Source organism: Leucoraja erinacea, chromosome 25 (genome assembly GCF_028641065.1).
Source record: "Leucoraja erinacea ecotype New England chromosome 25, Leri_hhj_1, whole genome shotgun sequence".
Classification (NCBI taxonomy): domain Eukaryota; kingdom Metazoa; phylum Chordata; class Chondrichthyes; order Rajiformes; family Rajidae; genus Leucoraja; species Leucoraja erinaceus.
Window position 1 is genome coordinate 27534246 of NC_073401.1, and position 23820 is coordinate 27558065.

The 23820-nt window shown below is 37.6% G+C and overlaps 1 protein-coding gene across 1 annotated transcript in view; it reads right to left on the bottom strand.

Moving 5' to 3' along the window:
- Window positions 1-1475: 1475 nt before the first annotated feature.
- The window catches only part of fam222aa (family with sequence similarity 222 member Aa), a 174129-nt gene continuing 151784 nt past the window's right edge, over window positions 1476-23820 (bottom strand). Inside the window, exon 7 of the mRNA XM_055655363.1 lies at window positions 1476-13251. Within this exon, the coding sequence (XP_055511338.1) occupies window positions 11987-13251 (1265 nt within the window). The 3' untranslated portion in view covers window positions 1476-11986. The remainder of the gene's footprint in view (window positions 13252-23820) is intronic.

Below are 23820 nucleotides of genomic sequence, written 5' to 3' on the forward strand. Positions count from 1 at the left end.
CCAGCATCTGCTGTTCCTTCCAACACAGCCCATTTATAAAATGAGAACTAATTAATCTATTTTTTAACTACTGAAAAGGTTACTCTAACGACCAAAATACACTAACTACTAAGTTTGGTTATATTCCCCATAACACACTCAGCTTTATTAGTTTCGATTTAATTGTTGGTCCACACACCAGGTGCTTAAGTGCCCATATGCTTTTGAAAGGCATGGAGTCCATTGAGATTGAAATAATGTGTAATTAAGTTAACATTTTTAGGTTCAGTGACCACAGGAGGACACTTTCACACCTCCCAAAGTCTTCTTGCTTAATTGGCACATTGCCAATGTTTGTAAGCCAAAAAAGAGCCACATCATTAAAGGGAACCACAGAGGATTATGACAACTTCAGATGGCCTCCAAACTTGGCTTTAGATTTCTGTACAAAATGTATTTGTGTTTCATCACTCAGCCTACGACCGCTTCATGCAAAGTGCAAAACTATGGAATTTGACATTGAGAATACTTAATGTTTACGTTTGTGAATCTAAACATCACTTTTACAGATTTAGTCTAGTCTAGTTTATTGTCACGTGTACCGAGATACAGTGAAGGCTTTTGTTGCATTCTATCCAGTCAACGGAAAGACAATACATGTTTACAATCGAGCTGTTTACAGTGTATAGAGTTTTAAGAGAGTGGAGTGATTGCAATATGCAATTCTAGATTGGTTTCTGTGGCTAGCACGCTGCTTCTTCTTCTTGGTTTCTTGGTCCTCCAAAATATTCCAAATGGAATTTAAACTGGAGGGGGTGGAGGGAAGACTTAAGCCAGAAAGGGTTTTTGGGAAGAAAGAGCTACATTAAATTTAGTTGTATCTGGTTGGGTAACTATGGTAGGGTGAAGATTATTCCATGCCTTAATTGTGCAGGGGAAGAACAAATTGCTGTACACATCTGTCTTGGTAGCCAGGATCTCAAATTGGATCGAATGCCCTCGACTGCTCCTAATTGGTTCGGGTTTGGTGTGGGTTTTGTAATCTATATCGGGCTGGCAATGTAACATTTTGTAGAAACAGGTCAAACGGTGAGCTTCACGTCTGTCTTGGAGGGGGTTCCACCCCAGTGAATTCAGAAGTTTGGTAACACTCGCTTCTCTCTCATAGGTGTTAGTAACAAATCGAGCTGCCTGTCTTTGGACACGTTCGATGGAAGAAATGTTTTTATTTGTGTATGGGTCCCATGCTGCAACTGCGTAGTCCAAATGAGGTCTAACGAGGGTGAAGTATAGCTTCTCCTTGACAGAAGTTGAACAACGATGAAAGTTGCGCCTCAGAAAGTTTAGGATAGTCTCCTGGGTTAGACGCCATCTTGGAATTATTAATTATCAGTTATCCAAAAAAATCTGCACAGCAAGCAAAAGTCTTAACACATCTTTGCAGTGATTAATTACATTTTTGTCTATTGCTTGCAATAATTAGTACTAAGAGTTCCTGCAACAACCCCACAAATACTTGACTTAAACATAATGAAGTTAATTCTCGTACACGTTGCAGAAGAGAGTCAAGAGTCATTATTTCATGTTATTTGCTTTATTCATTTCATGTCAACCAATAATAAAATAAAGAAACAGAATAAATAAAACATCTACATAAAATAAAGAAGTTTCAGTCCTGAGATCGACAAAAAATAAACACAAAATTCATCAGGGTTGTCTGAATAGCAACACAGGGTTGTGCCCTGTTTAATCTAAGGGTGAGAAAGCATATGTGTAGGATGAGGGAATCATAGGCACATTCAGAGTAGTTAGTTCCAAGGCCAGAGAAGTTACAGCATTTAGTTACATTTCTTCAAATAAACCAGCTTTCTTCATTCATACATACACAATATTACACCTTATTTTCCTGAGGAAACATTTACAAAATATTTAAAACACAAATATGGAAATACTGCAGGCTTTTAAAAGCAAGGTGCACCTAGATGGTAATTGCGAACTTCTTTCTCTCCCCATTTGTTTCACATATAAAACTCGGGATAGACGGAATGTGTTTCTCTATTCATCCCCACAGTTGGGCAGTACCACTCGATAACTCTCCAAGATACAATGATGTTTCTATTACTTAGCGTTGCATACAAGTTTATTTAGCTTCATGGATCAGAAAATTTTAAATGTTTTCTCTAATTTGTGGATTGCAAATTCACTTGAAGTCTGTTTTTAAAACTCCTATTTTGTCCCAATTGATTAGATGGCTGGGTCCAGATTTGTCATGACCATAACTATTTCAATTTAAAATGACTAGAATATTCAGAGAACAAAATTAAAAGCTGGAATGGAAAATAAGCGGCCACAGAATGAAAATGTACGTTTTAGAAAAAGTATTGAAGGGGTTATGTTGGAGGCTTCTTTGGACCAAGATGAAAATAAATAAAGTAATAAATGGGATTTGAACCCATAAATGTCACAATGTGAGGTAACCATTCACAGATATGAAGGTTTTGCCCCCTTCCCTGATGCCTATTTTTGTGACACTGAAATAAATGTCATTAACAATGCATTGTTTGTTTTGCTAGGTTATATCAAATAAATGTCTCATATTTTTGCAATTAAAAATCTTATTGCACAGTACTTAAAAAATTAATACAATTGCCATTTCTTCCAAAAACGTATTAAGACATAGCTGTAGAAGCACGTTCCACTACATTAGATAATGGATGTCTGGAGAGGACTAGAAGGCAGGAAATTATTATCGTATAACATCTTAAGGACAGAAAATATTTATTGTAAATGTGATATGCCATCTATTTTGCTTATGGGTGTTCCTTCATGTAATAGTGATAGGTTGCAACAGCAATAACTTGACAGCAAGTACTGTGTCATTGTTGTCCAAGAATATTCACTCTGGGAGATAATCTGACAATTTTTGAAAGAAGTAATACATTATATGTATATCGTATATAAATATAACATATTACATTATTAGATATGTACATAATTTCCACCTATTAGAAATTACATTAGTAACTACAATGATTAGATTTTCAAGGGGATGCCACTGAAATAGCTTCTTCCACACCTAGTATAACCCACCTGATACAAAATGGCAGGTTCTGATTTGACAAAAACGTCTTATAGATGGTATTGACTATGCCAGATCATTGAAAATTCTTGTGTTAGAGAGAATGTAAGCCCTTTTAAATGGCACTGGAGCACGGTGACTCTTTGCATGCTGGCTTCTGTGGAACTACTTACATCGGCTATTATGCATGATCTGCCTGGATAGCACGCAAAATAGCTTTTCACTGTAGTTCGGGACCGTCAAACCAATGGATAATTTACCTGGACCTAGCATGCAAATGTTTTTCACTCCACCTCAGTCCACTTCACAATAATAAACTTCAGGGCGTCTGGGATTATGGGGAGAAGGCAGGAGAATGGAAGAAAGGAGATATAGAATAGCCATGATTAAATGGCGTAGACTGGATGGTTGAATGGCCTAATTCTGCATCTATCACATGGACTTGAACCAATACATTTTGCATCTGGTTATTATATCCAGTAATATTTTGAAATATCATAACTTGAGAGTCACAAAGTTCCTGTTGCCATCAGCTTTAAAGACATTTTTCTGGCACTTGTTCCAGCAAATTAGCCCCAAAAAGCAGAACTTAATAACTTCACAAATCATTCTAAATGCAGTCTTAGTTGGAAATCATATTCTAGTGTTTCTTTACTCAATTAGCACGACTCAACCATCAATGTTTAAGTTTTAGGATCTGGAATTCTCTTCTTAACAACTTTTTGAATCACTTCCCTCTGGAAGGCGACTCCGGACTGTCAAAGTTGCCACAGCCAGACATAAAAACAGTTTTTATCCACGAGTAGTTGCTCTACTCAATAGCAAAAAATCTGTAGCCTCCCTTTGATCTGGTATTTTGTTGGTTCACATGCTATATCAATGGTGTTTCATCATTAATGTTTTATTATTATTAATGTTTAGTGTTTTCCGAGTCATTTGTAACTTTCACTTTATGTCATGTTGTTACTTGTGGGCGGAGCACCAAGGCAAATTCCTTGTATGTGAATACTTGGCCAATAAACTTACTTACTTACTTAAACCACTTTGCTTCTCTTAAGATACAGCTTAACTTTGATCATGCTTTTGGTCACCCGTCCCATGCCTCCCTAAGTGGCATTGTGCCACATTTTGTCAGAGAAGAATTACGCAAGGTAGCTTGGGACTTTCTAAACAATATTAGATGCTACATAGAAGTAATTTGCTGGACAAAAGAAAGTAATTTGATTTCATTAGGTTTTAGCAGAACTTTCCATCTATTAACTATGGAGATATAGCAGTTTATATTAAAGTAGCCTTGAGCTAATCATCTTGCCAAAAGATGGACTTATTAAAAATAAAAATACCGCTGACAATCAATTCATAAGCACTTCTTCTAAAGCAAAGTGGCTTTTTGGAACAGTGGCTGATGCTCAGGTCAAATAGATGCAACCTGCAAAATGTATTTTCATAACACAGCAAACTGTTGGCATCAGTTTATACAAACAGCTTGATCATCTGTTTTTATTAAAGCAGTTGAGGAACATTAAATCAGAAGAAAATCATTGTGTAATTGTACTTGGTGCAATTATTTTTCAAACTATCAAATAACAATTTGGTTATAACGTTCTAAAGAAAAAGGTGATTTCAGCAGAAATGGAGGTACCCGTGAAGGTAAAACTTCATACTTTTTTGTCCACACTCAAACGTTTTGAGAAATGACCTGTGCGATTTAATTTTTTTCTGAACTAGATAACATTTTGAGAATGATTTAAAATTGATTACTGTGATTACACCTCCAGCTAAAATTCCATTTGGAATATTTTGGAGGACCAAGTAACCAAGAATGAGGGAGTAGGCATTGTTTTCAAGAGAGAGTTAGATTTAGCTCTTAGGGCTATGGGAATCAATGGATATGGGGGAAAAGCTGGAATGGGGTAATGATTTTGGATGATCAGCCATGATCATATTGAATGGTGGTCCTGGCTCGAAGGGCTGAATGGCCTACTCCTGCACCTATTTTCCATTAAGTGCTATTCACATGTATTTCAACCAAATGTATTACGCTTAACACACCATAAATTTCCAATTTAACTAAAAAACAAAGAAAAGCTGCTCACTTTCACACTGCCCACTCAGTCAATTCACAGTAGTTGGTTTGTTTATCTGGGTTTAATTTGACTTGCAGTGAAAATAAGTTTAATCACATTTCATTCAGACGGCAATGAATTTTGTATTAAATTGGAACTGATAACATAAAAGGAATGAATTTCAGATCTTGGGAATGAGAGAGAAGCAAAATAATTTTATAGCGCTAATACAAACAACTGAAAAGTTGGATTTAGCCTGAAAATAAAACGCGGGGAATAGCCTCTATTTCAATAGCTCTGTTTTGGTCTACTGCTAATGGGATTCAAAAAGTAATCTACTAAATTCAATTTCAAGTTTTGAATTTCACTATGCAACCCTGTCCACCCTATGTTAAAAGATGCAATAAAATGTGGGTGACTCATACTGTGTCCTTTCCTCATCGGTTATCCTGTTGTGTAAAAGCATCTTCCTTAACAACAATTAAAAAAGTAAATTGCAATTGTTACCAAACATGCTTGATCTGCGATAAGCACCCAAGAATATTCTCTTCTTAAATCTTTCTACTTATGTTTGAAATTTTCCACGAACAAAAATGTGTGCATTTGCACTATTATTCTAATCTAATATCTAATGGAAGAGAAAAAATTGAAACATTTGTTACAGATGGGCATTGCTCTCAAGTGATAAAAACAAATTTACCCTGAAGTGCCCGAGGATGCTTCTTTTGTCTGCACGAGTCTCCTACATTGATTGTGAAAGCCACCCTTCCTCACTCACCCTTGTTAATTACAAAGGACAAATTCTGTCCACAATGCCATTGAAAATGTTGATGAAATTCTATGAACAGAGCTTGTCCTGAAGCAAATCCAGCCAGTGACTTGAATAGTAACTTCATAACAAAAGAGTAAACATGGGTACTTCCTTATTTCCTTATTTATTCCTTTTCTTATTACTTCTCCAATCTACAAAATCTTTGTCAGAAAGGCCGTCAGTTCGCCTAACATAAATTCAAGTCTTTACATTTCATTCACCTGCCTCTTCTTAGCAAGCAAGGAAAAAATATTTGTATTTAGAAGGCAGGCTTTTCAATTGCCGAAGCTTTCTAATGACTTGCCATATGTTACTGTGACTTAACAGCTGAGGGAGAAAAGCAGAAAGACTAAGTGCTCTCAGCAAAATCCTATTTTGAATTTAATACCATTACCCTAATGCATGGGGATTATTGTTTGGCCAAGAATATGTTTGATCCAAAGTTATTAGGGTCACCTGTAATAACTCCAGGATTCTACTTGTATCAGTGAACTATGCAACGATTATCAGATGAAGCTGAACATGGTCTTTCTCTGCACAAAATCTATTCAGAGGCCACTTTGCTATGTCTCACTTTAGCAGCAGTAACAATTTTATTTGACTTTATTTTTTTGATAATTTCAGTTTGCTCTGTTCAATGTGATGATTACGAGGCAATTGGTAACTAGGGCTTTACTAGGATAAGGATTTTTTCCCGATACATGCATTTCAGATTATTTAGGACACTTCCCCAAAACTATTTCAAGGGAGAAATTAGTTGTTGACTATTCTATAGAAAATGGATCGTGTTTTTTATGTCTGGTGTAAAGTTCAATGTACGGAAAGTTTTACACTTCATTAGCATTACAGATCAGATTTTGTTTATTTATGATGCTCAACTCCAGTGCCACAACTAAGAGGTATATGCTATTAATAACGGAGATGCTAGTAGGCACATATATATCAAAGGACATCAGGAAGGGGTCTCACATAGAGTAATTTAAAAAACATCTTAAAGATATGTTTTTAAATGCAATCGACAGTGCCACAATACATCCACTAGAGGTAGTGGTTGCTTTTAAATAGATTCTCCATTTACGTCAATGGTAATCAATATGGTTGGAACAGTCTACCATCCATCATTATGGTGATATTGGCAGCATAAAATCTGTTACACTATCACTGAGCTATTTTTTGCATTATAGAGTGGCCTAACCACATGGAAACAGGGCAAGATTGCACGGTTTATAAATGTCATGTAGTAGCTTTCAGAGGTTTAGTTCTTCTCCCCAACCTGTCCATTAGCCTGCTGAGACTTAACAAAACTTTCAAGAAATCATGGATGGTCCAGATCTCAATTCCAGGTATTTTGCTTGTGGAATGTTTAAAAGAATAACCCAAATCTGGAGATATCATTTCATAAATGGAGGTGACAGTTTTTCTCCAATAATATTCTGCGAGAGGATCCAATTGGTTTAGCAGGAACAAAAATGTAACAAGGTGGGGACAAATGAGGGTATTTAAAAACAGAGCAAGTCCAAATCCTTTTGTAAGTAAGATTATAATGCTTCACACTTTGCTGCAAAATACTTATTTAGATATTGTGCTTACATTTCACATTACCATCTATATGGAAAGGAATAGAGAGAGGGTTTGTCTATTTATCCTGTACTCATTCTGGGGAAAAGAAAATCACATTTGCTCAAAGGATCTTAACTCAATAATAATCAAGAATCCAGAGTTTCTAATTCTAGCCAGGTCTCATTTCTTGTACGGAAATACCTGTATATTTTATTGTGGTTGATCTCAGAAAATTAGAAAGTTGGAAAGTGGAACGTGACCTGTACATAAATAAGACCAATATGAAATAGTTCACGTATACTTTGAAGCTTTTGGTCAGGTCAGCCATGGAGGAAAATGTTTGCTTGCAACCTGTATCATTTTTTTTAAACTAGATTAAAGATTTATCTTGCAAATTGTGCACACATTAACTTTGAAATTAAGTCCAATAACAGAAGTTTGGAAGATGCAAAAATATTTTTAGCACTCAACTTGCATATATATTTTTTTATTGAGATGAAGAATGTGATTATTAAAAAGGAAAGATCTTGGACATTCATATTTATCATCAGCATTATCGACTCCCAAGTAGATGCAGAATGAAGCTTCATTTATTGTCCAAATCTGTGGCTTAGTCGAGCACTTCATACTTTTGTTTTCCTCCATCACCAAAATAATTGCAGAATGTTCTGAATCGTGAGCTAACGCCCAGATGAAATTAGATGCTATCGCAAATGGATTTCGTATCGGGCCCTTGTAGCCAATTGAGTGAGAGGCCTTTGACCTCATAATTTAGTTGAAATCAAACCCACAACCAGAGGTGAAAGGGCAGTGTATAATTGATCATTTGATCTAGCCTCTTTACAATGAGAAATGAACCCAGACATCCAATCTAGAACCTATGGAATATGACAAAAAAGTTTACAACAACACATATGTTATAATTGATCTTGATTTCCACTCCCTGGGACCAAAGGATCACTATCTCCATCCCAACTACTATACTTGACTGGTATAAGTGTCTAATATATCTGAATATTATTACTGCTCACACAAAAAAAAGAAATTATTCAATGCCAAAAAATTCCTATGCACCTCACAATTCCCTCAGTTGTTTTTCTCGAGCTAAATAAACATAAGTGTCTCTCGTATCACATTCTTTCTATACAATTACTCCCATTGTGCAATTTGAGATAAATATATTTTGTTGTTTTTAATTTTCTTCCCTTCCCCCTTTGAAGGTTAAGTAAACAATTGTGCGCAAAGTAGATAAAATTAAAGTAGGGAATAGAAATATTTAAAGCAGTCATAAGATAAAAATAAACATTATATATATAAAAAACTTTTGGCAGTTGGCTTTGAAAGCACAATCTGCAAAACTCTGAACACATTGGCAATATTGCCTGCATGTGCTACTTATGAATTGTTCAATAGTTTCATGTAATTCATATAAGCAGAGCCCAGTTGAAGACCTGATTTTTTTTTAAGATTGCGAGTTCAACAACGTAGTACTCTTAAATTTGGATGGATTTTCGTGGTTTGCAGGAAGATGTTAATACTAGCACTCGCCTGGGAGTATTTGAAGGTTTTTTTGAAGTTTACTGTAACATTTTTTAACCAAAACAACTTCAAAAGAAAAAGTAGTCAAGATTAATGGATAGAAGATCACCGCAGTCCTGTTGCTTTGACAACGCACAAAATTATACAACAGAAAGAATCCAAATAAATTAATCACATTATACTATATCCTAGAAGACCCATCTCCATTGGTATAAATTAAGAACAAATCATTGGTATGAAGTAAATTATGAACCAAGATGAATATTTTAGTTGGTGTTATGCTAATCAAAAATACTAGAAATATGTAGAGGTACATCTGTAGAAAATATAAAGAAAAAGAATAGTATTCTTGCTGCAGACAGGTATGTCAGAATTCTTAAGTTGTTTCAAATAGTTTTATGTCTCTTAGCAGTTTTCCTTTCCTTTCAAGAAAACCCAACTGAATCAAACAATCTGCATTATCCACAAGAGTTTGAGGTTATAAAATTGAGGAGAGGTGCCTGGCAGAGAGATTGCAAAGGACAGTTACAACTATCTCAATCTATAATTCATTCTTCCCATCTGGTTAATTATGAGGCAGCAACAAATTTGAGGATAGATTATTACACGTGGTTCTGCAATAACATTTTAATTGCATTCCTAAGAAATCTTGTGTAACGGAAAATCATGTTGTAAAAGCAATTGTGTCAATGGAAGAAAGGAATGGAGCGTTTCAGATTTGCAAGAACAAAATTATTTTTCCCCGCAGGATTTAAAACAAAAAGCTCTTCTTAAAAGTTTGTTTTTGTAAAATGATGGTTATATGTTACATTGTTCAATGGAGTAACATTGCACAAGTGTCAATAGAAGCGATTGGTCATCAATTTCAATGGCCTCTTGCGGTGAAAGTGGCAGCTGTGTTCTTAAGAGACAATGGTGTCACATTACTGCGGGGAAACTACACGGAACCATTTTTCTCCAAGTCTTTTTTTCTCCTGCGGGTCAATTTCCATAGCAACTTTTAAGTGGGTCTCTAATTCCCAATCGAAGTTGCGTTACAGCCAATTAGGTTCGTATAACACAAATAATGATCCCTCATTCATCGATCGTTTTATATCTAATTTGTGATGTGGAAACACATGTCAATGCAGAACTACCTGCCCTTATTTTCTGGATTATATGATATAGCATAACAGTATGAAATGTTGACAGAAAAAAGAAGTAGGTTCTTCATGAAATATGGTGGCAAGAGGCGGAGTGAGGAGGAAGTGGCAGCGTAAATTAGAGGAATTTCAAACTTGCAATGTCAATAATTGATTGAAACGGAACCATTAGCAATCCAAAGTATTAAACGGGCATTAAACAATGCAGTAAAAAAAGTCTGCGCCAATACATTTCTACAAAAGATAATGGCATGGTTTAAAGAAAATGTATGTATTTGTGGCATTAAATTACATCTGCTTTGATTAGGATACAGCTTATTGCAGTATTTTAACCACTGGCGGAAGTGAATTTGACTAATTTAATCAAACTTGTATTGGATAAACAGAAATTTGTGACAAACGCAGCTAATTTCTGAAACTGAAAATCATCAGACTGGAAATAACTTTCATTAATGGACATTTGATCATGAAAGCTAAATGACTGAGTTCAAATGCAAACTATCATCTTACAATTTCTCTCTCTAAGGTAGCAACTGAGCAGTGGCCAGTTGATCTCCAAGGAAATAAAGTGTACTTTAAAAAATTATGCCAATAGCCTTGTTAGCTCCCATAAACCCTGGTCATGCAGAGTTTATTGGCCAATTGAGAAATGCTGGCAAAGTCCAGGAACAGCTCATTTTACTTTATATTGGATAGGAAACAACTGGAAGAGGAAAGATGATACGCTGTTTAGTGGAATGCCGCTATATTATGGTGCCTACAATGAAAAATAATTAGACTTGATATGGTAGCTATCTTGGCGACTGACAATCATTCTTGCATGACGCACTATTATTTTGGAACTGTTGTCAGATATTAGTCTTTGCTATTCACCACAGCAGCACACAATCTTTGAGTGTTCTGCATTACTGAATAGGCATTTATTTCACTTAGAAAGTTAAAACAGTCAGTATATGACAATCAGGTTTTGTAGGAATGTGCTCTTACAACTCATTTTTACACCTAATGGGTTTTCTAGTCCTATAGAAAGAACAGCAATACCATATACAGTATTCTTCTGAGTGCATTTATCAATACCATCAACCCTTGCACCATCTCACAGCTTGCTTTGCTATTTTAGCACAATTGTGGGCATATATTTCATTACGAAACACCTTAAAACTAGCGATTCCCTCATGAATTAACTTTAACTTTTCCCTAAAACGTAGAGAGGAAAAATCATTTTATTTTTAGCAGCCAACACAAAATTAAAAAAAATCAAACAAAAATTAGGTTCAAGTTTTCCAAGATATTTTCTTTTATAATAATCTGGGCTGTCCCCACTTTTATCTTAGTTCCAACACAGTGCAATAACGACTCTCCACTCTGATTTAGGCAGTAGCTCATTTTTTTGTAATCATGGCAAAGATGACGATGACAATGACAAGCGGCAATGGCGAGGATCTCGGGACCACGTTCACAGAATTTAGCGCAGGATTTTAATTAAAGAAAATTCTGCATGCAGACCCATCAGCACATATGGCAAAGCTTTCTGCACCTTTCCAATAGCTCCACGCCCTCTGGTGTCCAATGCCAAATCCCAGTCCCCATTTTAGTGTATTTTCTTCTGATATTGCCATCTTTCAATATCAATACCAGCAGATTCCATGTTTTCATCAACCCAAACACATTCCAGAATCTTGTAATACCTGGGGCATTTTAAACACGCCACTTCATTTGCCTTTAACTACAGTATTGAGGCTGAAGACTTCTGTGTTTCTAACAGATTTAACACCATCGTACTATCTTTCTGAACAACAGTTATATCTCTCTATCTGTAAACTGGTAGTCGTATGTGAGCATTTTGGTGGTCCAATAATCGAGGTACTGAAACAGTCTCATATCCTTTACCCAGCATTTGCTCTTTAATGCAGGGTGGGTGAATATCGTTAATCAGATACTCCAGTGACTGCAGACTGCTACTGAGAATAGAGGTATTACATAGCGTTCTACTGGAGACACTGGCGAGTCCATCTGAAGGCTGAACAACAAGATCACGGTGCCCATTCGTGAGGTCCTGTGGATTATAACAGTCACTGTCTGGTGTCACCAATACACTATTCCATGGGGCTGCTAAATACTGCCCCGTTGAAAAATTACAGTGCATGCCCACACAGTTCAAAGGAGATGAAGGAATTTTTTCAATAGTAGGTGCCAAAGTGTATGGTCTTGGGACACCACAAACCTCTGGTGATTTACTTATAACTACCCCACCTCCACTGCCCGAATACATACGGATCTGTTGTTTCTGTTGCCATAGTAAATAATCCATTCCATCTGGATACGCCCCAGCTTTAGGTCCCGCTGCAGAAGCTAAACTCGAAGCAGTTGCCAACTCTGTACCTCCACGGCATTCGGGTAAAACTGTTCCAGCATATACCACACTTCCATTAACCATGCTGGTAAAACCATTCACTGTATTGCGGCTGGCTGTGGCTGGGCTTGGATTGGTAATTATAGCACCCTGACAAACAGCAGCTGAAACCTGTTGTGATGCCTGAGCCTGGCATTGCTGGTTGATCTGGTAAATAATACTTTGAATGGAAGGGAGATTTGATTGCTGCAGAGACAGGCCTCGTCCTCCTAATGGAATAACAGATTTGGCAACAGTTACATTAGGCGGAACAGGTCCTTCCAAAGATTTCTGGCTACTGTGGTAACTTATTTGCCCAGTACACGATTGACTCTGCGCTAAAGTGCTTGGCACTGGGTAGGCTCCAATGTTGCTATTTCCGACTTGTGCTGGGGACATTCGCGTCCTCTTGCCATCTGTACTTTTCACCACACTTTTGCTGTGTACCTTCACAATAGCTAAAAGACCTTGGTACCCTCCAGAATGTACAGGATATGGACTGTAGCGTTGTCCCGTTGTGTCATAGCCATTCACAGTCCTGTTAAGGTGCTTATGCTGAGGAACCCTGATATTTGTAGGAAAGATCTTGATTGTGAGTGGATTGTTAGCCACCTTCTGGGCATAAGCATCAAGTTCGGCTGGGCTTGGATACCGTGGAGAATGTGTGGATCTGACAGTCTCATCTGAAATAAAGTAAAACACAGAAATTAGAGGCGTACACTGTCCCTCCCTCTGGCACAAATAGGAATAGGATTTGAACAACAATGAAAACCAAGTTTAAAAAGCTGCAAGTATCCTTCATAAATGAAGATTTGGTGAAAGGCACCTGCATCACACTGATATTAGCTCAGCAATGATATAAGGGGAAGCTTAGGAGCGACAGCCAAGGTAGGATATTAAAAAGGCAAAATATCTCATCTCCATGTAAGAATCCAGGATGATGCAACAGGCCAGTTACAAAGTAATATTTTAAGGATTGTTTTAGGCTCCTAGACATACGACGAGGATATGATGGGAGGCAAAGAGAATGGTAAAACTTCAAAAGATTCAAAATACTTAATGTTCATTATTGCAATATTCGCTACAATTCTAGCCAAATTAGCAATGGGAACTTTATTGCCTAGGATAGATAATTGGTTGCAGAGTGGCAGCACACTGCCAGAGTGGGCGAGTTAAATTAATTATTATTGCTTTTGTTTTGCAATTTCTTGAGTTGCAGTTCCAAAACAAATGGATATGCAACTGTTAAAACTAAAATCCCACTCACTCAATTAACGTGAAGGCTGCCGAAAACGTTTTTTTTTTGGTATGTATGGCCTTGAAAATTTGAAATGATTCCTAGTTTGCTTCTTAACCTTCAAGCTCTAAACTTATTTTATTCTATCCATGCCCCATTAATAATATAAATAGCTTCCAGAAAACACTTTCCCCACCATGCACAAACTAAATCATTTTCAGAGCTAAGACAAATTTCAAAACTAAAATCAATGAAAATAAATCTTCATCTTATTTCCCAAAGTAATCATAGATGGTTTCTAGTGGCTTGTTTGTATAATTTTCTTACAGAATATTTTCCAATTTATATTGCTGTTGATTGCTACCATGGGTTTCTACAATATAGGATTACATTTTTGTCCTACCTTATTGAATGTCAAAGCAGTCAGATAGCTGTTTATATAGATAAGACAGTCAAACTGAGATTAAAAACAATGTGTAAGAAGGAACTGCAGATGCTGGTTTAAACCAAAGATAGACATAAAAAGCTGGAGTAACTCAGCGGGCCAGACAGCATCTCTGGAGAATTGAATAGGTGACGATTCGGGTCGAGACCCTTCTTCAGACTGAAAGTCAGTGGAAAGGGAAACGAGAGATATAGACAGTAAAACAGAGATATAGAACAAATAAACAAAAGATATGCAAATCACGGTTTAAGTATTTAATTCAAGTTCCAGGTATTTTCTGGGTTATAGCATATATTTCTTCGGATAAATGCATTTGAAACTTGTATTTCTTCACCACAATTTTTGCATACATTGTTTTAGTGTACCTCCCTAAAAGTCACACAGAAGCTGAGAATTTAAATACCCCCATCAGAAGGCTCAAGAATTCCTCAGTCTCCACGAGGACACTAGCGAGTTTAACCAGTTAAAAATCACTCAACTCAGTACCATAAAGCACCAATGTCTTTCAGAAGCTGGCTAGTTTACCATTCGGATATTGATTTGAAAGGTGATGTCACCAAATGGGAAAAACTCTCACTCCAATGACATCATATTTACAGGTTCCAATAATAAGCCAAATCTGGCTAGACAGTTTTTACATGCCACAGGCCGATATAAATCAGACTGAATGAACTGTTGGATTACTGCAGCACAGTGGCGCAGCAGTAAAGGTGCTGCCTTACAGCACCAGACACCCGGTTCGATCCAGACTACAGTTTTTGTCTGTATAGAGTTTGTATGTTCTCCCTGTGATCAAGTGGGTTTTCTCTGGGTGTGTCACCAAATGGGAAAAACACTCACTCCACATGACATCATATTTACAGGTTCCAATGGGTACAGCAAAATGCTGGAGTAACAGTTTTTACATGCCACAGGCCGATATAAATCAGACTGAATGAACTGTTGGATTACTGCAGCACAGTGGCGCAGCAGTAAAGGTGCTGCCTTACAGCACCAGACACCCGGTTCGATCCAGACTACAGTTTTTGTCTGTATAGAGTTTGTATGTTCTCCCTGTGATCAAGTGGGTTTTCTCTGGGTGTTCCATTTTCCTCTCACACTCCACAGACGTACAGGTTGGTGGGTTGACACAAAATGCTGGAGTAACAGCGGGACAGGCAGCATTTCTGGAGAGAAGGAATGGGTGACATTTTGGGTCGAGACCCTTGTTCAGCATCTGCTGTTCATTCCTACACAGGTTTGTAGGTTAATTGGCTTTGGTAAAATTTGAAAAATCAGATTCAGAATCAAGTCAATTGGATTTCTGAATAGCAAAAAAAAAGCATGGATAAACCTAATTTTTGCCATTTGTGAACGTGTACTTTGTTGCGCTTTTCAGCAAGGAATATTTTGTGGTCACTAAAGGGCAAGGTTAAAAATAACATAAGAGGAGATTAAAGTCTGGGTTGAGTGTGATATGGAGAATGGTAACATCATCAGATTCAAGTGTGGAGGCTTTCTGAAGCCCTGTTGGAGAGGGAATATCAGGGTAATTTCACGGATGCTTAACATTGCTTCTATGCCACAATGAGAACATGTTCTTAACTCAAACAATAAATCAACAAGAGTCCCAATGAAACAAAAATGTCAGTTTGATGCAATTTTACACATGAACAAAATGCAGCTCAAAAATAAAATTAAAATGGTGCTACAATAACTGTCCTGTCAAGCGAGTATACTGATGAAATAAAATAAATGGAAAATCCCAAATAACTGTCAATTGGATATCTGCTTTTTGGTAAAATGCTGTAAAAACACATTTGTTGCATTCATTACTCTCTCATTTTTGGGTTCATTCCAAGTATTAAAAGGGCCATTAACTGTGAAAAGTGAATACATTTTCAAAATATATACCACATCAAAAACAAACTATTTGTTTACAACGGGCAGGAAATTAAACAAACAAGAACATGCAAGAGTAGGCCCTAATTCAAGTTAAGGCAAGAACCACAGCATTATTTATATTCTTATAATTTTCTCCTTAGAACAGCATTTAAAACATAACTTTATCTAGTTTAAATTTAAATAATGTAGAGTACATGATTTAAAGTTGGCTGTAGTTTAAACTGGCATTTGGCTTTTTAGTCTAAATAAAAAACTAAATGGAAGAATATTTTTGAAATACTATTTCTATTATCTGCTGCTTTAAACTAATTTTTAAACAGACATGGCAGGACACTGTTGATCCATGTAATCCATATCCTCTTCTACTCAGTTGGAAAGCTGGGATGCGTCCAGTGTTTTCGACAAGCTCTGGTCCAGGAAGCATCATCAGCTGGAGAAAATGTGAGCTGTGGATTTTGGAACAGCTGACTTTTGTATTTCATCTTTGACAGAGAGTGTATTATGGGATAGCACATTTCAGGATGAGATCAGGGCATGGGTGACTGCTAGAAAGACAAAGGAGCAAAGGAGAAATGTCTGAGGGCACCTTTGTTCACTAACCTTTACTCAGCTGTGCACAGATTGGGAGGTAGGGGAGACAGGAATTATCATTATTATTTACTAAAAAATAACAAAAACCTTGTCAGAGAAACAACTCGGCAGTGAGATTCATGTATTTGCATCTATTGAAGTTAACAGGATCAATGAAGCAAGCTATGGAAATGTGTAGGAAGGAACTGCATGTTTACACCAAAGATAGACACAAAATGCTGGAGTACCAGGCAGCATCTCTGGAGAGAAGGAATGGGTAACGTTTCGGATCGAGACCCTTCTTCAGAAAATGCTTCAGTGTTGTTTCCGCGAACTTGCATAGACTACATTAACTAATTCTTTCACTTTGTTTTCTCAATTGAGAGAGCTCGACATTTAATATTAAAAGCAGTGGAATAAAGAGGTGCTTAAAACTGAAGCTTTAAATGAGAAAAGATAAGCTGACAGAGGACGCAGAGAGGCTCAGCATGGTGAATCATCATTTTGACTGAGGCTAGGCATAACATAACCGCTTTTTTTTTTTTTTTTTTAAGTATTTTTTTAAAATAGAACAAAAATTTGTTGGCACATAGGGAAGGTGAATATTTAGCATTTTTGCAAGAGAAAATTTGGTGGGTGCGCAAGGAGCAGGAATCAGACATTGAAATAATCTTCACGGGCCTTATGCTTGCATTGATATACTGTACCCAAATAACCTGCCATATCCTTTACTTAAATTTTGGTATTAAGTCAAGGATCAGACAGACCCATTTTAATGAGGATCACAGAAGAGCATGTCAAGAGATAAACCTGGCACAATCTTAGATGTGTTCTTCTCTTCTTCTTGTGTATGGTGTACACAACTTGTTCCATTTGATCTTATTTAGAGGTGTTATTAAAATAGGCTGTGTTCTGAACAGCTTTCAATAGAACAAGGCATTTGTATATTCAACTGATCTGATTGAAGTCCTACATCCTAAGTGCTGTGAGATCAGATAACATTTTAGTTGTAGGACTGAAGATCTGTGCTCCAGAATGAGCTGTCTCCCTAGCCAAGTTGTTCAACATAATACTAAAATCTACCAGACAATGTGGAAATTTGCTCAGGTAGATCCTGGTCACAAATTCCTTGATGCCAATTTTGTATTCAATAAGCTGGCTCTCCCTGGACCCCATGCAATCTAACATTCCAGAGCAGCCTACCATGCAGAACCGTATCAAAGTCCATTTACAGTCTTGTCAATCTTTTTGGTTACTTCTTCAAAAAGACTCAATCAAATCAAATCAAATACATAAGACATCTTGATTGATATGGTTTAAGGGCCTGCTTCCATGCTGTATAACTATACGAACCTATGAATCTATAAGCACTCTTGTGTAGTGAGTAACTCTTCTCTCGACATCCTAATTGTTTGACTCCTTATCTTCATGCAGGAAGCCTGAAAACCTCCATGTTGTACCACACAGAAACTACAGCTGTAACGTGATTTGGTCTTCCTGCTGCACAGAGAATTTGCTTAAACACCAATCTACTTTTTAATTAGGTATCAGCGTAAACTTGTAAAAGGTTTAACAATTTCACACTTCGATTGACTGTTTAAATAACTCCCATTGGGTTGTTACTGGAAGCTATCTACCGCAACAACCAAGAAAATTAATATGGAAACAAGGTGCAGATGCTTGTAAAGAAAAGGGCCCAAAGTGCTGGAGTAATTTAGCGGGTCTACAATTTATTACCATAGAGTCAGAGTCATAGAGTGATACAGCGTGGAAACAGGCCCTTCACCCAACTTACACCGGCCAACATGTCCCAGCTACACAAGCCCCACTTGCCTGCGTTTGGCCCATATCCCTCCAAACCTGTCCGATCCAAGTACCTGTCTAATTGTTTCTTAAACGTTGGGTAGGGGAGACGGGAATTATCATTATTATTTACTAAAAAATAACAAAAACCTTGTCAGAGAAACAACTCGGCAGTGAGATTCATGTATTTGCATCTATTGAAGTTAACAGGATCAATGGAGCAAGCTATGGAAATGTATAGGAAGGAACTGCATGTTTACACCAAAGATAGACACAAAATGCTGGAGTCCCTGCCTCAACTATCTCCTCTGGCAGCTTGTTCCATACACCCAGTGCGGACCTACATTTTTGGGGCCCTGAAGCATGAACTGTAATGGGGGCCGCTTCGCAACCAGCAATGAGGTCTGGGTAGCCACTGTTATCTTCTTCAATGGGGTTGTTCCACGACAGATCACCACAAATTTTAATTTCTGTCATAAATGTTAATAGTGTTTTAAATTAGTTATAATTATTTTATATTAAACATATTTAGAATGAAACATCCTTACTTCGTTTACGGCTAGCCTACATGATACTTTAATAACCATTACATTTTTATTTTAACTATTATTTTGTATTGAATTACACTATATTTTTTAAAAAAAAACTCATACAGTAGACCCAAAATTTTTAAAGCAATGTGGACTAAGAATGATATTCACCACAAGAAAAAAAAAGTATGAAGTATTAGCCGGGGGTCGAGGAGGCTGGTTAGGCCCTTGACGAGTGCCCTGGTGAAGCTCCTGCATTTTCAATAAATAAATTGAAAGTGATTCTCAAGCTTTCTGCTGGTAGTTTACAAAATAGCTTAGAATTTTTCTAACACATAAGCAGTAAAATAACCCCCAAAAGATATATATTTCATGAAATAGACAATAGGTGCAGAAGTATGCCATTCAGCCCTTCGATGAAAGCATATTCAGAATGCATGATTTATAGTGCCCTCCATAATGTTTGGGACAATGACCCATCATTTATCTATTTTCCTCTGTACTCCACAATTTGAGATTTGTAATAGACAAAAATCACTTGTGGGTAAAATGCACATTGTCAGATTTTATTAATTGCCATTTTTATACGTTTTTGTTTCACCATGTAGAAATTACAGCTATGTTTATACATAGTCCCCCTATTTCAGGGCACTATAATGTTTGGGACACCTGGCTTCACAGGCATCTGTAAATGCTCAGGTGTGTTTAAATTGCTTCCTTGATGCAGGTATAAGAGAGCTCTCAGCACCTAGTCTTTCCTCCAGTCTTTCCATCAACTTTGGAAACTTTTATTGCTGTTTATCAACATGAGGACCAAAGTTGTGCCAATGAAAGTTAAAGAAGCCATTGTGAGACTGAGAAACAAGAATAAAACTGTTAGAGACATCAGCCAAACCTTAGGTTTACCAAAATCAACTGTTTGGAACATTATTAAGAAGAGAGCACTGGTGAGCTTACTAATTGCAAAGGGACTGGCAGGCCAAGGAAGATCTCCACAGCTGATGACAGAAGAGTTCTCTCTATAATAAAGAAAAATCCCCAAACACCTGTCCGACAGATCAGAAACACTCTTCAAGAGTCAGGTGTAAATTTGTCAATGACCACTGTCCGCAGAAGACTTCATGAACAGAAATACACAGGCTACACTGCAAGATGCAAACCACTGGTTAGCCGTAAAAATAGGATGGCCAGGTTACAGTTTGCCAAGAAGTACTTAAAAGAGCAACCACAGTTCTGGAAAAAGGTATTGTGGACAGATGAGATGAAGATTAACCTATATCAGAGTGATGGCAAGAGCAAAGTATGGAGGAGAGAAGAAACTGCCCAAGATCCAAAGCATACCACCTCATCTGTGAAACACAGTGGTGGGGGAGGGGGGGGGGTGGTGTTGTGACCTGGACATGTATGGCTGCTGAAGGTACTGGCCCACTAATCTTCATTGATGATACAACTGCTGATGGTAGTAGCGTAATGAATTCTGAAGTGTGTAGACACATCCTATCTGCTCAAGTTCAAACAAATGCCTCAAAATTCATTGGCCGGCAGTTCATTCTACAGCAAGACAATGATCGCGAACATACTGCTAAGGCACCAAAGAAGTTTTTCAAAGTTCAAAAATGGTCAATTCTTGAGTAACCAAGTAAATCACCCGATCTGAACCCAATTGAGCATACCTTTTATATGATGAAGAGAAAACTGAAGGGGACTAGCCCCCAAAACAAGCATAAGCTAAAGATGGCTGCAATACAGGCCTGGCAGAGCATCACCAGAGAAGACTCCCAGCAACTGGTGATGTCCATGAATCGCAGACTTCAAGCAGTCATTGCATGTAAAGGATAGGCAACAAAATACTAAACACGACTACTTTAATTGGCATGACATTGCTGTGTCCCAATCATTATGGTGTCCTGAAATGGGGGGGACTATGTACAAACACTGCTGTCATTTCTACATGGTGAAACCAAAATTGATAAACCTGGCCTTAATTAAAATCTGACAATGTGCACTTTAACCACATATGATTTTTGTCTATTACAAATCTCAAAATGTAGAGTACAGAGGCAAACAGATAAATGATGGGTCTTTGTCCCAAACATTATGGAGGGCACTGTATCTCTTTTTGATCTGCCCCACTAATTCTAAATCAGTTTTTACTGTCCATTCTTGTGTCATGTTACTAAATGAATCTGAATAAATAACAAGGTTATTGCATTACTCATTTGGAGGAGCCTCAAGGGTTAATTGGCAATGAGTCAAAAATCACTCTCTCAGTCTAGCCTGGTTCTCATTGCATTGACCTTTTTGGCAAACTGAATACAAAAGATAAATGCTTCAATTTCCCTTCCTGCTGGTGCGGTCTACCCTCGGAGCCACTTCAGCTTCAAATATATATGATGCCAATTACTATGCCACTAATTAGCTGCCAACAGTCAAAAAACTCACATTTTTATTCAGAGACCAGAGTTAAAAAGTATGCAGAAGGAACAATCTTTCAACAATTCATAAGAAGTGTTGACGTGATTACATTGGCCATTGCACAGAGCTGGATTTAAAAAAAAATTAGTTAAGATGTTATTCTTGGTTTTATTAATGTTAAATGAACCAAAAATGTTAATTTGGGTTATTAAAAAACTTCAATCAGCAAGATACAAAATCTATCATTTTTTAAGTCCAACTAAAACACATTATTGCAATGATGAGACAAGGATATGCACCAATTCTGAAAGTTGTGCATCGATACTGATCTATGACATTTTCATTCCCTTCTTAGAAATGCAAACATCCTGCTTCTTCTCTGCCATGTTTAAAAGTGTTTTCGCTTCATTTACACAAAACAGAAAACATAATATTTTTTCTAACTGAGATCATTTAACTATAATAGTTGTCAATTAATAAAGTCTGGACCATAATGATGTTTAATGTGCCGAGATACAAGACGGAAAACCAAATTTGAAGGTCCTGATTAGGTCACATAATGTGAGCAAACGGAAGTGGTACGCGTTCCTTATTTGAAACCAAAGCTAAATTTGACAAGATGTGGCTATAATAAAATGTCTTATTTTGTTTGTTCCATTCCTGTTAAATGCTTTTGTAGAGACGTTTAAACCTCAAAGTATATCTATCATATAATAAATATCTTTGGTGTGTGGGAACTCTTCACGCACTCTTCTCAGACAAGGAAAACCTGCATGGTTACAGGGAGTACATGCAAACCACACTGAAAGAAATGGCGTCCGAATTGTTACTTGGTTTGCTGGAATTAAGAAGTAGCAGGTCTACCAGTAGTGGCACCATGTCACTTCATAGCACACGTGGCACAGCAAAAGAGCTACCACCTTACGGTTGGTTCGGTCCTTACTATGGGTGCTGCCTGTACGGCGTTTGTACGTTCTCCCTGTGGGTTTTCCCTGGGTGCTCCTGTTCCCTCCCACATCTCCAAAGACATACAGGTTTGTAGGTTAATTGGCTTTGGTAAAGATTGTAAATTGTCCCCAGTGCACATTTATCAAGGTCCCACACAAGCGATTAGTGAGCAAAATTAGAGCACTTGGAATTGGGGGTAGAGTATTGACATGGATAGAGATATGGTTGGCAGACAGGAAGCTAAGAGTAGGAATTAATGGGACTTTTTCAGAATGGCTGGCAGTGACTAGTGGGGTGCCGTAAGGCTCAGTGCTGGGACCCCAGTTATATAAAATATATATATATATTAACGATTAGACAAAGGAATTAAATATAACATCTCCAAGTTTGCGGATGGCAGGGAGAGCTGTGTGGAGGATGCTATGAGGGTGTAGGGCGACTTGGATAGGTTGGGGGAAGTGGGCAGATGCATGGCAGATGCAGTAATATTGTGAATAAATGTGAGGTTATCCACTTAGGTGGCAAGAACAAGATGGCAGATTATTATCTGAATGGTGTCAGATTAGGAAAAGGAGAGTTGCAACGAGACTTGGTGTCCTTGTACATCAGTCACTGAAATAAGCATGCAGGTACAGCAGGCAGTGAAGAAAGCAAATGGTATGTTGGCCATCATAGCGAGAGGAAATGAGTATAGGTGCAAGGAGGTCCTACTGCAGTTGTACAGGGCCCTGGTGAGGCCACACCTGGAGTATTGTGTGCAGTTTTTGTCTCCTAATACGAGGAAGGACATTCTTGCTATTGAGGGAATTCCTGGGATGGTGGGACTGACATATGATGAAAGAATGGATCAACTGGGCGTAAATTAATTGGAATTTAGAAGGATGAGAGCGGATCTTATAGAAACATAAAATTCTTAAGGGATTGGACAGGCTAGTTGCAGGAAAAATGTTTCCCATGTTGGGGGAGCCAGGGTAAGAATACGGGGAAGGCCATTTAGGACAGAGGAGGAAAAACTTTTTCACCCAAAGAGTTGTGAATCTGTGGCATTCTCTGCCACAGAAGGCAGTGGAGGCCTATTCACTGGATGTTTTCAAGAGAGAGTTAGATATAGCTCTTATGGCAAATGGAATCAAGGGATATGGGGAGAAAGCAGGAAGGGGGTACTGATTTTGGGTGATCAGCCATGATCATATTGAATGGCGATGCTGGCTCGAAGGGCTGAATGGCCTAATCCTGCAACCTATTTTCTATGTTGCTATGAAATATGGTTCCCCTTTACCAAACATTTCAATTTGAGCCACAGATACTTACCTGGTTACTATGACTCCTGAGATCAGGACATGATAATTATCACATTGGGGAATAAATGATTCTGTGCCTTCTTGCCACAAATATCTACAAGTATGATTCTCTGCTGGAA